Source organism: Garra rufa, chromosome 25, assembly GCF_049309525.1.
Source record: "Garra rufa chromosome 25, GarRuf1.0, whole genome shotgun sequence".
Classification (NCBI taxonomy): Eukaryota; Metazoa; Chordata; class Actinopteri; order Cypriniformes; family Cyprinidae; genus Garra; species Garra rufa.
Window position 1 is genome coordinate 34,307,945 of NC_133385.1, and position 17,225 is coordinate 34,325,169.

A 17,225-nucleotide genomic window follows, 5' to 3' on the forward strand; every position below is an offset into this window, starting at 1 on the left:
TTGGATTTCTTTTTTGCTGTTTTTCATTTTTTAATTACATTATTTGAAAGGCATAATTTGTATATTTGCATTAAAAAATGTGAAGTAGTTAATCATTTATTTTGTTTTGATTTTCTTTTTGGGTTTATCATTTATAGTTATTTTATGTTTTATTGCAAATATACAAATTATGACTGAAATAATTTGAAGTATTTATCTTTTATTTTTGTTTATTTTATCGTTTTAATGCAAATATACATATTGATTTTAAAATAATACAAAGTATTTAATATTTTATTTTGAATTTATTTTTGTTTGTTATTATTTGGATTCTTTTAATTTAAATATGCATGTTCTTCATGACTTTCAAATAATGTAAAGTATTTCATCTTTTATATTTTACTTTGGATTTCATTTTGGTTATTTATTTTATTTTATTTTTTGTTTGGATTTTAACACATGTACACATTCTGACTTTTTGTTTATTTTTGTTTTATTTTTTAATTTTATTTTTATGCAAATATAAACAAAAATATATATTTTACTTTATTTAGTTTTTTTTTAAATGCAAATATACACATTCTGACTTTCAAATAATGTAAAGTATTTAATCATTTATTTCGTTTTTTGTGTGTTTTGGTTTTTTTTATTTTGTTATTTTTTATTTAATTGTAATTATTTGAATGCAAATATACACATTCTGACTTTGAAATAAAATAAAGTATTTAATATTTTTGAATTTTTTCATTTTTTAATTTTTTTGTGTAGATTCTATAAATTCAAATATACATGTTCTGACTTTCAAATAATGTAGTGTTTCATCTTTTTTATTTATTTGTTTATTTTATTTATTTTTTAACACATGTACACACGTTTTGACTTTATTTCTTTTTTTATTTTGTTTTTTTTATGCAAATATAGACATGTTCTGACTTTCAAACAATGAAGTATTTAATCTTATTTTATTTTGGATTTCTTTTTGTTTATTTGATTTAGTTTTTTATGCAAATATACATATTCTGACTTTCAAATATAAAATTTAATCTTTTATTTTATTTTGGATTTCTTTTAGTTTTTTTATGCAAATATACACATGTTCTGACTTTCAAATAATGTAAACTAATCTTTTATATTTTACTTTGGATTTCATTTTGGTTTTTATATATTTTTGTTTGTTTGGATTTTTTTTTAACAAATGTACACACGTTCTGACTTTTTATTTTTATGCAAATACACACATTCTGACTTTCAAATAATGAAGTATTTAATCTTATTTTATTTTGGATTTCTTTTTGTTTTAGTTTTTATGCAAATATACACATTCTGACTTTAATATAAAATATTTCATCTTTTATTTTATTTTGCATTTCTTTTAGTTTTTTTATTGTATTTTTTGTAGCAAATATACAAAGTTATGAATTTCAAATAATGTAAAGTATGTACTTTTTTTATTGTGGATTTCATTTTGTTTTTTAATTTTAAATTATTTTATTTTTTGGGGATTTTTGTAATGCAAATATACACATGTTCTGTCTTTCAAATATAAAGTATTTCATATTTTATTTTAGTTTTCACTTAGTCTAATTACTAAGTTGATCATTTTAATTTTTAATTAATATAATTTAAAATAATAAAAATATAAACCTCTATTTCAGCGATATTATTGGCTGTTAGATTAAGTTGTTGAGTCCAACTGAAGCAAGTAAAACGTTTCCTGTTTTATTCTTAGCTGCTATGGAACTACAAATTCAATCTGACAACTGATCCCAAGTTTGAGTCTGTCGCTGTTGAGGTGTGCAAGACCACCATCAGTGGGGTAAGTACACAAAGGAAAACAAGCTTTTATCTCAAACTTTACCGCAAAGTCACTATAACACATCTCATATCATTTCCCCCTCAGATTAAGGAGTGTGCCGCTGAGGAACGTGGGAAGGGTTACCTGGTGTCGTGTTTAGTAGATCACCGCACCAACATCTCAGAGTACCAGTGTAACCAGTACATCACCAAGATGACCAGTATCGTCTTCAGCGATTACCGGCTTATCTGCGGCTTCATGGACAAGTGCAAAGAGGACATCAACAAACTGCACTGTGGAAGCGTCAACACTGGAGAGAAGGTAAGCCAAGCCGCATTGTGGGGAGCTGAAATCAGCAGTATTGACCACAGTCTCTAAATGAGAATGTAACACTTTCTTTCTTTTTTTTTTTTTTTTAATAACCACTGTTAATTTTTTTGATGCTCTCTGATAACAGCACCAGTGTTTTTAGCAGCTCTGCAAGTTTGTGCTACATTAGTGTCAAATATAGGACTGTAGCTGAACACTAAAGCGGAAAAATACTTGCTTTTTAGAAATGTTTATTTTATCGATATGTAGTTGTGTGCTCATTCTTTAGGTTTCATTATATTTTATTAATCAAAAGCGTCTCCAATTAATTGATTTTATTCAAAAAAAGAATATAATTAAGTAAAATTGATGATTTTGTGGGAAATTAGTTGTGTAGATGAATCGATTAATCGATAAATTAGTCAATAGATTAATCGATATAAAATGGTCTTTAGTCGCAGCCCTAGATGTTTTTAGTTTTTTTTTAATAACCACTGTTCATTTTTTTGATGCTCTCTGATTACAGCACCAGTGTTTTTAGCAGCTCTGCAAGTTTGTGCTACATTAGTGTCAAATATAGGACTGTAGCTGAACACTAAAGCGGAAAAATACTTGCTTTTTAGAAATGTTTATTTTATCGATATGTAGTTGTGTGCTCATTCTTTAGGTTTCATTATATTTTATTAATCAAAAGCGTCTCCAATTAATTGATTTTATTCAAAAAAAGAATATAATTAAGTAAAATTGATGATTTTGTGGGAAATTAGTTGTGTAGATGAATCGATTAATCGATAAATTAGTCAATAGATTAATCGATATAAAATGGTCTTTAGTCGCAGCCCTAGATGTTTTTAGTTTTTTTTTAATAACCACTGTTCATTTTTTTGATGCTCTCTGATTACAGCACCAGTGTTTTTAGCAGCTCTGCAAGTTTGTGCTACATTAGTGTCAAATATAGGACTGTAGCTGAACACTAAAGCGGAAAAATACTTGCTTTTTAGAAATGTTTATTTTATCGATATTGGATGCTCATTCCTTAGGTTTCATTACATTATAATAATCGAAAGCTTCTCTTATTAATTGATTTTATAAAAAAAAACAAAAAAAAACATGTTCTTAAGTAAAATTGTTGTTTTTGTGGGAAATTAGTCATTTAGATTAATCGATAAATTAGTCAATAGATTAATCGATATAAAATGGTCTTTAGTCGCAGCCCTAGATGTTTTTAGTTTTTTTTTAATAACCACTGTTCATTTTTTTGATGCTCTCTGATTACAGCACCAGTGTTTTTAGCAGCTCTGCAAGTTTGTGCTACATTAGTGTCAAATATAGGACTGTAGCTGAACACTAAAGCGGAAAAATACTTGCTTTTTAGAAATGTTTATTTTATCGATATTGGATGCTCATTCCTTAGGTTTCATTACATTATAATAATCGAAAGCTTCTCTTATTAATTGATTTTATAAAAAAAAACAAAAAAAAACATGTTCTTAAGTAAAATTGTTGTTTTTGTGGGAAATTAGTCATTTAGATTAATCGATAAATTAGTCAATAGATTAATCGATATAAAATGGTCTTTAGTCGCAGCCCTAGATGTTTTTAGTTTTTTTTTAATAACCACTGTTCATTTTTTTTATGCTCTCTGATACCAGCACCAGTGTTTTTAGCAGCTCTGCAAGTTTGTGCTACATTAGTGTCAAATATTGGACTGTAGCTGAACACTAAAGCGACAAATACTTGCTTTTTAGAAATGTTTATTTTATCAATATTGGATATGAGGTTATGTATGTTCATTCCTTAGGTTTCATTACATTTTATTAATCAAAAGCATCTCTAATCTTGTTTTTGTGGGAAATTAGTCGTTTAGATTAATCGATTAATCGATCAATTAGTTGTTAGTGGCAGTCCTATTTTTTTTTTTTTTTTTAAATAACCACTGTTCAGTTGTTGTTTTTGTGGGAAATTAGTCGTTTTGATTAATAAATATAAAAAAAGGTTTTTTTTTATAACCACTGTCCAATTTTTTTGATGCTTTCTGATTACAGCACCAGTGTTTTTAGCAGCTCTGCAAGTTTGTGCTACATTAGTGTCAAATATAGGACTGTAGCTGAAAACTTAAAGCGACAAATACTTGCTTTTTAGAAATGTTTATTTTATCGATGATGGATATCTAGTTATGTATGTTCATTACTTAGGTTTCATTATATTTTAATAATCAAAAGCATCTACAATTAAATGATTTTATTAAAAAAAACTGTTAAAATAAAAGTGTTGTTTTTGCGGGAAGTTAGTCGTTTAGATTAATCGGTAAATCGATATAAAAATAGTCGTTAGTGGCAGCCCTAGATGTTTTTTATTTTTTTAATAACCACTGTTAATTTATGCTCTCTGATAACAGCACCAGTATTTTTAGCATATTTTTATAATAATAAAAAAAGTTCTTAAGTTAAATTGTTATTTTTGTGGGAAATTAGTCGTTTAGATTAATCGATAAATTGGTCGATTAATCGATATAAAAATAGTTGTTAGTGTAGATATTATATAAAAAAATTAAGTAAAATTGTCGTTTTTGTGGGAGATTAATCAATAAATTAGTAGATGGATTAATCGATATAAAAATTGTGGTTAGTGGCAGCCTTAGACACTTTTTTTTTAAATAACCACTGTTAATTTTTTTTAATGCTCTCTGATAACAGCACCAGTGTTTAGCAGCTCTGCAAGTTTGTGCTACATTAGTGTCAAATGACTAGCTGAACACTGAAGCGACAAATACAAATACTGCTTTATAGTAATGTTTTTTTAATCGATATTGGATAACTAACTGTCAGGATGCCACTTGAGAATATTTTGGATGAGCCTGTGGTCTGTTTTCTGCAGGACCTCCATTCTCAGGGCGAGGTGATCGCGTGTTTGGAGAAAGGCCTGGTGACTGAAGCTGAGGAGCAGCCGGGTCAGTACGTCATCAAAGAGGAATGTAAGAAAGCCATCATGCGTGTGGCTGAACTCTCGTCTGACGACTTCCACCTCGACCGCCATCTCTACTTCGCCTGTCGAGAAGACCGCGAACGCTTCTGTGAAAACGTAAGCCGTAATTCTGTAAAACACTCATGGTGTGTGTTTCTAAATGCTAATGGTTTGCTCTGTTTGTTTCAGACTCCAGCTGGGGAAGGAAAGGTCTACAAATGTCTGTTCAACCACAAGTTTGAGGAAACCATGACGGACAAAGTACGTTTGGTTTTCGTTTGCAGAAGCAATTGCTGAGGGCTATTTAAAGTGATGGTGTACAGAAGTTGGGCAGACTAGATCACACTTGAAACAGATTGTAACACAACCACATAACCACAACCCAGTCTTCCTCTTCCTTCTGTACCAATGCCTTTGATGCAAACATTTAGGTGTTTTACCTTTGACCAAGAGAAAACAAAAAACAAGTAAAAAGCGGTTTTTAATTTTAAAGGAAATTAAATTGGATACATTTTAAATGAGAAACCTAAATTTAAACAAAAGTGAGCAAAAATTAGTTAATACATATTAGTTGCTTTTTTGTTTTGTTTTATTTTTATTAGTAATATTATTGAATTCTTTGCTTTTGTGATGTTTTTTGTTTTTATTTAATTTATTAGTATTTTCTAAGGTGTTTTTTTTGTATGTTTTGTTTTAGTTCACTTATGATTTTAGTTTTTGAATAGATGGATATCACTGTATCAATTGTTTTTTATTATGTAATATTATTTTAGGGCTGACAATCATTTTGATAATCGAGTAATTGATTGATTATTCTGACGATTAATCGGTCAAATTTTCATGCTTAACCGGGTAATCGGTCAATTATTATATGTGACCCTGGACCACAAAACCAGTCTTAAGTCGCTGGGGTATATTTGTAGCAATAGCCAAAAATACATTGCATGGGTCAAAATTATTGATTTTTCTTTTATGCCAAAAATCATTAAGAAATTAAGTAAAGTTCATGTTCCATGAAGATTTTTTGTAAAATTCCTACTGTAAACATATCAAAATGTAATTTTTGATTTGTAATATGCATTGTTAAGAACCTAATTTGGACAACTTTAAAGGTGATTTTCTCAGTCTTTTTGATTTTTTTGCATCCTCAGATTTCTGATTTCAAATAGATGTATCTCGGTCAAATATTGTCCTATCATAACAAACCATACATCAATAGAAAGCTTATTTATTGAGCTTTCATATGATGTATAAATCTCAGTTTTGTCAAATTAAACCTTATGACTGGTTTTGTGGTCCAGGGTCACATATATCCTTGTATCTATTGTTTTTTTAATTTATTAGTTTTTTTTTTTCATTTTTATTATTATTAATATTATTTAATTACTCTTCACTTTTTGTGATGTGTCTTGTTTGTTTATTTTGGGGTTTTTTGCATTTTGTTTTAATTTACTTTTGATTGAATTTTTTTGAATAGATAGATAGAGATCGCTGTATCTTTTGTATTTGTTTATTATATTACATTATATTAGGGCTGGCACTAATTATTATTTTGGTAATCGAGTAATTGGATGATTAGTCTGACGATTAATCGATTAATCTGATTTATATAAATAAATAAATAAATAATTTATTGGTAATAAAAAGTGACCTAAGCAAACAATAGATTATAAATGACTTTTTTTTTTTTTTATTCTTATAAATTTATTAGCAATGACAATAATAATTCTAATTCTCATAGATTATTGGCCAATTATTCATTCATTGCACAAAAAAGAGAAAATAAAAATACGATGAAAGGTGAATTTGACGGATAGCGTTATTGCATTTGTATTATTTTTCAAAAGTTCTATAAATAATTGCCACAATAATCACTCTGATTTTGTGACCGCTTCTAAAAATAAAAATAGCTTAAACACATTCTATTATTATTATACATTGTTCCAGTTAAAGTTATGTGTCTTTGCTTTCTGCAGTGCAAGGACGCTCTGTCCACTCGCCAGAAGCTGATCGCTCAGGACTACAAGGTCAGCTACTCACTGGCCAAAGCCTGCAAACCAGACCTGCGTAAATACCGCTGCAACATGGACACGGCCATGCCCCGCGCCAGAGAGGCCAAGCTCTCGTACCTGCTGCTGTGTCTGGAGGCAGCTGTGCACCGAGGTGAGGCTCCTGATGTGATGTGGACAGACACAGGTGCTGCCCCACACAGTTTTGGTTTCCTTATGTTTGGGTTCGTTCTCTCGCAGGTCAAACCGTGAGCGGCGAGTGTCAGGGAGAGATGCTGGACTACAGGCGGATGCTGATGGAAGATTTCTCCCTCAGTCCTGAGATTGTGCTGCATTGCAGAGGGGAGATTGATACGCACTGCTCCGGCCTGCACCACAAGGGTCGAACCCTGCACTGCCTCATGAGGGTGTCCCGGGACAAGGGCATCTTGGAAGGCCACTGCCAGAAAGCTGTGAGTTTGTAAATGCACTTTGATACACTCACTTGCTGGTTGAGCTGGTCGATATCTTGGATATCTTAGATACATTTAGTATTAGCAAAATGGGTTGATAAGTTGTCCAGGCCAATTAATGCCTTGTTTTTGTTTTTTTTTTTGGTAAGGGATGTTTTTTGGGATAACTGTGCCATTGGCTGAAACTAACAAAATGTTTTCCCATTCTGTCAAAAGCTATATTAATGAGTTAAATTATTATTTTATTTTCTTGTTATAGATGGAAAAATGTTTTTTTTTTTTAGTTGTTTTTATTAGTATTTTTAATATATTTTTTTTTGTTATTTGAGTTTTTGTTTTAGTGTACTTTTGATTTTAGTTTTTGTATATATAGATAGATATCGATGTATCTTTTGTTTTAGTTTTTTCATTTTTATTATTTATGATTTATCTATTCTTTTCTTTTGTTTTTAGTTTTTATTAGTATTTGAAATATTTTTTGTTTTTGTTTTAGTGTACTTTTGATTTTAGTTTTTGTACATATAGATATTGCTGTATCTATTGTTTTTGTTTTAGTTTTTTTGTTTTTCAATTTTTATTATTATTAATATGATATATTTATTTATTCTTTGTTTTTGTTTTTAGTTGTTTTTATTAGTATTTTAAATTTTTTTGTTGTGTTTGTGTTTTAGTGTACTTGTAGTTTTTGTATACGTATATAGAAAGATATCACTGTATCTATTGTTTTTTTTATTACTTTTTTGTTTTTCCATTTTTATTATTATTATTGTTAATATGAATTATTTATTCTTTTTGTTTTTTGTTATTTTCATTAGTATTTTTTAACAGTTTTTACAATTAACAATTTTAGTTTTTGTATCAACAGATATACATCACTGTATCTATTGTTTTGTTTTTGTATATCGTTGTATCTATTTTGTTTTCCATTTTTATTATTTATTCTTTGCTTTTGTGTTTTTTGTTTTTAGTTTAAGTTTGTTTGCATTTTGTTTCTTTATTTTTGATTTGTTTTTGTATCTATTGTTTTGTTTGTCCTTTTATTATTATTATTATTATTATTATTATTATATATTTTGTTTTTAGTTTTTTTGTTTTCTTTTTATTAGTATTAATAAAATAATTAGTATATAGTTGTTTATTTGTTTCTTTTGATTTTAGTTTTTTTTGTTTTTAATTGTTTTTTTCGAATAGTTTGTTTTTCCATTTCTGTCATTATTAATATTATGTATTATTTTGTGATGTTTTTTGTTTTTAATAGTTTTTATTAGTAATTTAACACATTTTTAGTTTTGTGTTGTTGCTTGCGTTTTATTAGTTTACCTTTACGTTTAAATTTTTTTTCTAGGTATCACTATCTGTTTTTTATTTTTTTTATTCTGTTTATTTACTTGTTTTATTTTTTTTGTTTGTTTTGTGATGTCTTAATTTTTTGTTAGTTTTCTTTGTTTGCTTTTAGTTTTTATTTTATTTTGTTTTGTCTAGATGGATGGATGGATGGATTGTTTGATGGAGCATTTAATATTCTGAACATGCTTTTCTCTAGCTGTTTAGTCAAAGTGTTGATTATTTAAAAAAAAAAAAAAAAGAAATGCATGAACATCAAGATAATGAATATCACCAAGAGGTTTAAAAATATTATAACTGTGTGCATTCACTCTGTTTTTGCACTTCCTGTGATTAATGAACTGAGGTCGAATTGATTTAAATGGTGAATAAAGTTGTGAGATATTCATTCAGGCTAAATAATGCAGCGGCTGTGATGAATGAGTCTGATTATGGCTTTCATAACTGTCTGTGTCCCATCAGCTCCAGACACTGATACAGGAAACAGACCCCGGGGCAGACTACCGCATTGATCGCGCTCTGAATGAGGCCTGTGAGTCCGTCATCCAGACCGCATGCAAACACATCCGAAACGGAGACCCCATGTGAGTGAAATGAAACAAACAGTTGCTTCATTAATATTAGGAATGTTTTGCATGTGCATGTTGTAGCAAAGCCTGTTGCGTTGCTTAAGGCTCTATATGACACTGCAATAATGACACTGACCAAACCCGTTCTGCCATAAACCTTCCATTATGTTTGATCGATTTTAAAGGTTCAAGTGCATAGTGCTGAAACCCTGTTGTAATGGTTAGAATGGCCAAAGATCAACATTATCCAGGTAAAAGTGTTTGGTGCTGACCAAACTTTAAAGCGTAGAGACTTGAAACTTGGAGGGAGGATAGTAATCACACCATCTGCAACATCACCAAGTCTCGCCCCAATCGGCCTAATGGTGGCGCTACAGTGATTTTTAAAAAGTATTAAATCGCTCATAAGTCAGAAACCTCTTTTATTGACAAAACGCATGCCTTGGATTCGATCGCAAAATTTGGGAGTATTTTGCTTTTTTTTTTTTTTTTTTTTTAGTCCTAGGTTTTTCACACTATCAAAACCAAACCAGTGCAGAAAAATTCTCTGGAGGGATAATATCAATGATGATCATTAAATGTTTAACTTTCGACTCACTGTTGTGACAGGATGTCAAATAGTTTAAAAGGGTCGGAGTGGCTTTTGCTAAAATGCCTATAACTTTCGAAGGCAAAGATATTTTTACCAAACTGGGAACACTTGTGTAAGAGCTCAGTTTGAGGACACAAAAAAGGGGAAGTTTGTCCACTTAGTAGCAATATAACGGGGGAAGGGGGGCATAAAAAATGGCTATAACTACACAGCTGTTAGTCCGATTGACTTGAAAATTGGCATGTCATGTCTTTGTCCAAAGTGCCACAAGTGTATATGAGGACATTGACGTATCTCAAAAAACATGGCTGCTATTGGCCGATGTGGCGCATCTACACAATATTAATATCATTTGATAGAACTCTGCCTCAATGCTAGAAACCTATTTTTGCAAACTAGTCCTAGGTTTTTCACCTGATCGGAACCAAACCAGTGCAGAGAGTAAATACTAATTATCAAAACGAGTTTGACTCACCGTTGTGACAGGACGCCAAAATGTTCATAAGGGTTACTAAAATTCCCAATAACTCTTGAATGGAAAGAGAGTTCTTCTGCAAACTGGAACACGTATCAAAGAGCTCAATCTGAGGTCACTGGAAAAAAACAAACACTTAGTTTGGCCACTTGGAGGTGCTATAATAGGAAAACATAAAAATGGCTATGACTATGCACTGGTTAGTCCGGTTGACTGGTATGTAGTGTCTTTCACGGAGGCTGATCAGTACGAAACTCAGTGGGTATGTTCTACTCATGGAAACCTGCCACTAGCTTATGAGTTTTTTTTGCCTCTGTAATCACGTGGTGTTACACACATCCACACAATATTCATATAATTTGATAGATCCCTACTGAGCAGCTCTGCCTCAAGAACAACTGCTGTTATTCAAATCATCCATTAAATATTCTCAATTGTTAAAAACCTACTTTTCCGAACTGGTCCTAGGATTTTAACTCAATCCCGACCAAAAAGATGAAGAAAGATTCTCTGGAGAACGAATATAAATAGTTATAAAAACAACTTGAACTTTTGACTCAGTCGAGACGGGATGCCAAAACTTTTGTGAGGGTTGGAGCTGCTTTTATTGAATGGAAAGAGATATTTTCACCAAAACTCGGGAACATGTATATAAGAATTCAATCTGAGGTCACAGTAAAAAAAAAAAAAAGTAGAGTTTGACCACTTGTTGGTGCTATAACATAACTTTACACTTTCGTTAAAACTATAACATTCATTTAGAAAGGGTGCTTGGTCAAGTGCATGCAAAAGACCATATCTCCAAAATGAAAACTTCTGAGTTGTAATAGATGCAAATGTTTTATTGAAATCCCACCATAGGTGGTGCTATAACAGTCATAAACGAAAAAAATCATCACATTTCTGTGGCTTGCAGCTATATTTACATTTGACACAGTTTCTGTGAGTTTTGTACATATTAAAGTTTGATTAGATGCATTAAAGGTGAAGTGTGTAATCTGTTTTTGGTGTGTTTGTGTGTAGGATCCTGTCTTGTCTGATGGAGCATCTATACACTGATAAGATGGTTGAAGACTGTGAACACAGATTGCTGGAGCTGCAGTACTTCATCTCCAGAGACTGGAAGTGAGTCACAAACTTTACAAGAGTTTTGGTGCCATTAGGTTTCATTCCACACTTCTAATTTTGACGATCCCGTTATATAACTTTTAAATTATACACTTCAAGTAATTCCTTTTTTGTCATCTCCCTCCCCTCCCCATGCCTCAGAAAGAATGCAGTTATGCTGCTACTTGTGTGTCACAGTGTTAGGGAATGTTTTTGTGATGGGGGAATCATGTGGTGACAGGATTAAGCACAAATTAGAAAAAGGCAAAAAATTGCGATGCTAATTTTTGATATCGTTTCTAATGTGTTTTGTTGCGATTATTTGTTTTAGTTTTTCATTTATTTTGAGTGTTTTGTTTAAATTGAGCATTTGTTTGTTTTGTTTGTTTTTGTTTATGGTTTTTGTTTTCCATTTTGCTTTTGTTTATTTTTTTATTTAATTGGATTATTTTTTTTTTTAGTTTTGCTTTTTTTGTTTTTTGTTTTATTTGTTTTTTTAGATTTGTTGTATTTAAGTGTTTCAGTGGTATGTTTTTGTTTAAAATCATTTTTGATTTTTATTTGTTTTTGTTTTGTTTATTTTTTATGATTGTTCAGTTTTATTTGTTTGTTTTATTTGATTTATTTGTTTTATGTTTGTTTTATTTTGTTTTCTGTTTGATTATTTGTTTAGTTTAATTTGCTATTTTAGTTTTTTGCTTTATTTTGTTTCATTTGTTATTTGTTTTTATTTTTTATATTTATTTTTTGTGAGTTTGTTTGTTCATTTTTGTTTTTATTAATTTGTTTTGTTGTTTTCTTTAATTAGACTGTTTTATTTTTGTTAGTTTCTATCGTTTAATTTTTTTGTTTTAATTTGTTTCATTTGTTATTTTAGTTTTTTGTTTCATTTGTTTTAAGTTTTCAGTTTTGATTTGTTTGTTTAATTTGATTCTTATTTGTTTTGTTTTTCAGCTTTTTTTGTTTTTGTTTAATGTGATTTGTTTGTTTTGTTTTTTTGTATTTGTTTTGTTTTTCAGGTTTCTTTTTCCCCTTTTTGTTTAATTTAATAGTTGTTTTTTATTTGTTTTTAGATTTTTCAGTTTTGTTTGTTTTATTTTTTTATGATTGTGTTTTTTTTTTAGTTTGGTTTCCTTTTGTTTTATTTGATTATTTTAGTGGTTTTTTTTTTTCATTTTTGATTTGTATTTTGTGTAATTTGATTCTTAATTTTGTTTTTCAGTTTTATTTGTTGTTTTATTATTTATTTTTTTGTGTAGTTTTTGTCCAGTTTTGTTTTTGCATTTGTTTAATTTATTTTTGTTTTTCGGTTTTCTTTTTTTTTAATCTTTGTTCAATTTAATAGTTATTTGTTTAATTTAGTAGTTAGTTGCTTTTTTTTCTGCTAGGTTTTTTTTTTTTTTTTGTGGAGCAGGTCAAATCTACTGTCAAGGTTCATTTTATGTCAGATAATGATCTTAAATGTTCCTCTAATTCTGTCAACAAACATCTTTGAAAATTCCAGTCCATACAGCTTTCTCTGTGTTTCTGATTACAGACTGGACCCCATCCTGTACAAAAAGTGCCAGAACGACGCCGCCCGCATCTGTCACACTCACGGCTGGAACGAGACCAGCGAGTTCATGCCACCCGGAGCCGTTTTCTCCTGTCTGTACCGACACGCTTACCGCACAGAGATGCAGGGACGACGGGTACGACCCACACTCACTAAACACCCCGATGTTACCCTACATTCACTTTTGTATTGCGAGTTATCAAATAATAAGAAACTGAGAAACAGTAGCTTATATGAGGCTTCCCAAATGTAACCATAGGATTCATCAGAAAGTTCAGAAGTAAGTTCGGAAGTGGTTTTCAATGTAAGTATCCTCCGGTTTCTTGAGGGGAAAATCTCACAAACCTGTCAAAAACATGACCGACTTGACTTTTAAGATTTAAGTTAAGATTTTATGCATTGTTACATTATTTTCATTAAGGCGAGACACTGCAGGTGAATAGGGTAAAAAAATTAACTAATAGTTATCATCTTACTTACTCAGTTGATTGATTACATTGATAACAAGTTTTTTAATATGTTAGGTTTAAATATGCAAATGATGCATTATTTAATGAAATATGTGCTAATTTGCATACATTTCTGGTAGATAAATCTAAACACTGGGTGAAGTCAGTTTCAAAATTCTTATTTATTTTTTTACATATTAGAGTCAAATGTTTTTACAGGAGGAATATCATTTTGTCACTTCATAATTCAGAAAATACTTAGAATAGGCAGAAAATATATTTTTGCAATTTTTGGAGGGAATAAAATGTATAAAATCAAGCTAAATTTATATGAACAAATCCCTCTGTAAAAACCTTCAGGATATAGACAGGAATAAATATGTAAAGTTTAGTGTGTGTAAGTGCTACTGAAGTGGAGATTTATGAGAAAAACCTCATTTTGAGAAAACAGCCTTTAAAAATATGTATTGTATTTGAAAACTATTGACACAAATAGATAAAGTGCTATAAAAGAAACACTTAATGCTGTCTTTTGTATGTTTTATTTCCACTAGTCTGGAAAAACACTTTATGAATCACCAAAAAGCCCAAAATCTCAAACTTGATAAGTGCATGAAAAAATTGCATTTTTGCCTGCAGTGTCTCCCCTTAAATCAAATTATATAAATATTATTTATTTTGGTTTTATTTATGCTTCATATCAGTATTTATTTGGACTGTCTTTTTCTTCTTGTTCTTTATTAAAATCAGCATAAATTGTCACAGTGCAGAAAATCCTAATGGTCTCAAAACGGTGTAAAAGCAAATCATATTTTTCAATCTCAGCTTTTTGTTGTGAAATATGATTAAGCTGTTTTTGACGGGTCTGGTGACGTTCACTCTCAGAGTAAATGTGATGAAGCTACAAATGCATGTTCTCAGCAAATTAGCAGGGACAAATCAAAATCAGCTTCCTGAAAGAGACTGAAATCACATTAATTCTTGTGGGCTTTAAATGAGTGATTGGCAGGAAACTAACTCAAATGATGTGGGTCTTGGGAGTTTTTTTACAGTCTAATCTAAAAATAGACATTCTTTAGTAACTTCTATGGTAATGCTGAATCAAAATTCCTGACGGCCGTCAAACACATGCACACGGATCGCTGTCTTCAGTATTTGAGCTGTTTGCAGAAGGATCCAGAGCTGTGTCTGATTGATTGGTTGCGGGCCTGTTTGTTCGCTTTAGGTGTGTTTGTGTGTGAATAAATATGTGCTAATGCTTCTGAATCGATCTGCAGTTATCTCGGGACTGTAAGACGGAGGTTCAGAGGATCCTCCACCAGAGGGCTCTGGATGTGAAACTGGATCCGGAGCTGCAGCAGCGGTGCATGACAGATCTTGGGAAGTGGTGCAGTGAGAAGACTGAAGCTGGACAGGTCAGTTTATGAGATGATGCTAATTACAACACTAGTACTGTCACTTTCCATGGGTTATGTGCAAAAAATAATATTTTTTTCTTAAAAAAAAAAAAGGTTTTGTAAAAAAAAATATATATATATAATATATAAGGAAGTTTGCTGCCGTAATAAGGCTGAAGCAGGCGGAGTATTATCAGAAATGAGTTCCCAGCTAGTTTAGCATTTGCACATGTGCTGCGTGGTATTACTGCTCCTGCTTCAGCCTTATTACGGCAGCAAACTTCCTTGACTATTACGCCGGAATGGGAGTGTAGTTCCTAATCTTATCAGCCTAGAAAATTGAAGCTTTGCATTTCCACCGGTCTTAGTGCACGATATAACTACAGAAGAGTCAAGTTTTAAACAGAACAAATATCGAAACTCGTTGGTCATTTTTGAACGTGATGCTATTGGTCTAATAGGATTCAATGATCTATGCTAAGCTATGCTAAAAGTGATACGCTAGAACAGGAGAACGGCTGAATAGATTTCAAAACGGTAAAACTCAACTTATTAACTTGGGGGGAGTTGGAGAATGAGCCTATTTCCAAAAAAAGTGGAGTGCTCCTTTAAGTTACTCTGTCTTTTGCAGACAGCAAGATGTAGGCTATAGGATAGTTAACCTTAGCATAGATTCCAGTCACTTATTATTTTTACGCCTATTTTGGATTTTGACTCGAATACAAATACAAATACTTTTCCCCCCTCAACAAATACAAATACAGATAGAAATACCGGCTGCTTTGCACACCCCTAATGGGAGACCTCCTGGGAAAACTAGGTTGCTGCTGGAAAAGGTGCTAGTGAGGCCAGCAGGGGGTGCTCACCCTGTGGTCTGTGTGGGTCCCAGCACCCCAGTATAGTGACGGGGACACTATACTGCCAAAAAGCACCATCCTTCGGATGAGACGTTAAACCGAGGTCCTGACTCTCTGTGGTCATTAAAAATCCCTGGATGTCTTTCAAAAAAAAAGAGTAGAGGTGTGACCTCGGCATTCTGGCCAAATTTGCCCATTGGCCTCTGACCATCATGGCCTCCGAATCATCCCCATATTCCCATTGGCTTCATCACTCTGTCAGGGTTCGTACGGGTGCTTGAATTCCTTGAAAATGCTTGAATTTTAATGTAGTGTTTTCAAGGTTTGAAAAATGCTTGGATTTTGGATGAAGTGCTTGAAAGTGCTTGAATATGCAGTTGCTTCGGTTTCATATTAATTCGCTTTCATACTAAATAGTTATTTTTTGTTATGCTTATATGTAAAAGAAAGAAAAGAAAAAAACAGCTCCGCTGGAGTGTGCACGTGAGGCTGTAGTGTGATCTGCCGGTCTTTCTTGCTGCGCTTCCTCTGATGGAACAGAGCGGTAGATAAAACATGCCAGTTATCAGGAGGTAGTTGCATCAATCCTCGATGGCTTGAAAACGACAAATAAGAATTATGTTTAAAACGAGAATTTGGGGATCGCAAAATTGCCTGCCCGATGTCCCGGGGCTATTGTGTTTTCCAGTCGGGCTACTAAAATATTTCACCGGACTATCTTAAAGTAGAGGACTCGTGCGGGTCATTACAAACTCATCAATTTAGCCTTATCAAAGTTGAGGCCATACAAAGTTTTAAATGTATTAAATAGTATAAAAAAGGCTTAATTATAAGTTTAAGAGTTAGGGACGGAAATACGAGAATCGCGATAGGGCTGGATAAAACTTCAAAAGGCAATGATGTCATATTGAATAAATATGCATGCTGCAGGTTTCAAAGTCAAAACGCGGCACGGATGTCTTTATATGAATGTATCTGAAGGGAACCGACTGTCCTCAGAAACGTGTCGTTGGCATTTTCATTTCATGTCTGATAAAACTGCGTTAATGCTGATTTGTGTACAGCCGTTACGCCGTTACTAGGAAACTGTAGAATTTCAGCGCTCCTAAAGCGCCCCCTCGTGACAAAAAAATGAATTTGCGAATATTCAGCTGTTTAGTAAGATTATTACCAATTTTGGCCCATGTTTTTATGCAGCAAACACATAGGAGTTGTAAATGTAAAAGTTATGTGCTTTCTAAAAATCTAAACAATTAAGACAGCAATATTTATGTTTTAAATAAATTATACTTGATATATCAATTTTAAAGGTATAAAGGATGAAATGCCATTGTATAAGATGTTTTGTTTTTGTGAAAATCTGAATTATAAA

At 31.5% G+C, this 17,225-nt stretch overlaps 1 protein-coding gene across 1 annotated transcript in view; it reads left to right on the forward strand.

Moving 5' to 3' along the window:
• Positions 1-17,225, forward strand: part of LOC141301219 (Golgi apparatus protein 1-like) — a 201,906-nt gene that overhangs the window by 163,429 nt on the left and 21,252 nt on the right. Inside the window, exons 3-13 of the mRNA XM_073831463.1 lie at positions 1,709-1,795; positions 1,880-2,095; positions 4,961-5,164; positions 5,237-5,308; positions 7,024-7,210; positions 7,297-7,508; positions 9,315-9,436; positions 11,512-11,613; positions 13,133-13,286; positions 13,410-13,454; positions 14,877-15,014. Coding sequence (XP_073687564.1) covers positions 1,709-1,795; positions 1,880-2,095; positions 4,961-5,164; positions 5,237-5,308; positions 7,024-7,210; positions 7,297-7,508; positions 9,315-9,436; positions 11,512-11,613; positions 13,133-13,286; positions 13,410-13,454; positions 14,877-15,014 — 1,539 coding nt within the window. The remainder of the gene's footprint in view (positions 1-1,708; positions 1,796-1,879; positions 2,096-4,960; positions 5,165-5,236; positions 5,309-7,023; positions 7,211-7,296; positions 7,509-9,314; positions 9,437-11,511; positions 11,614-13,132; positions 13,287-13,409; positions 13,455-14,876; positions 15,015-17,225) is intronic.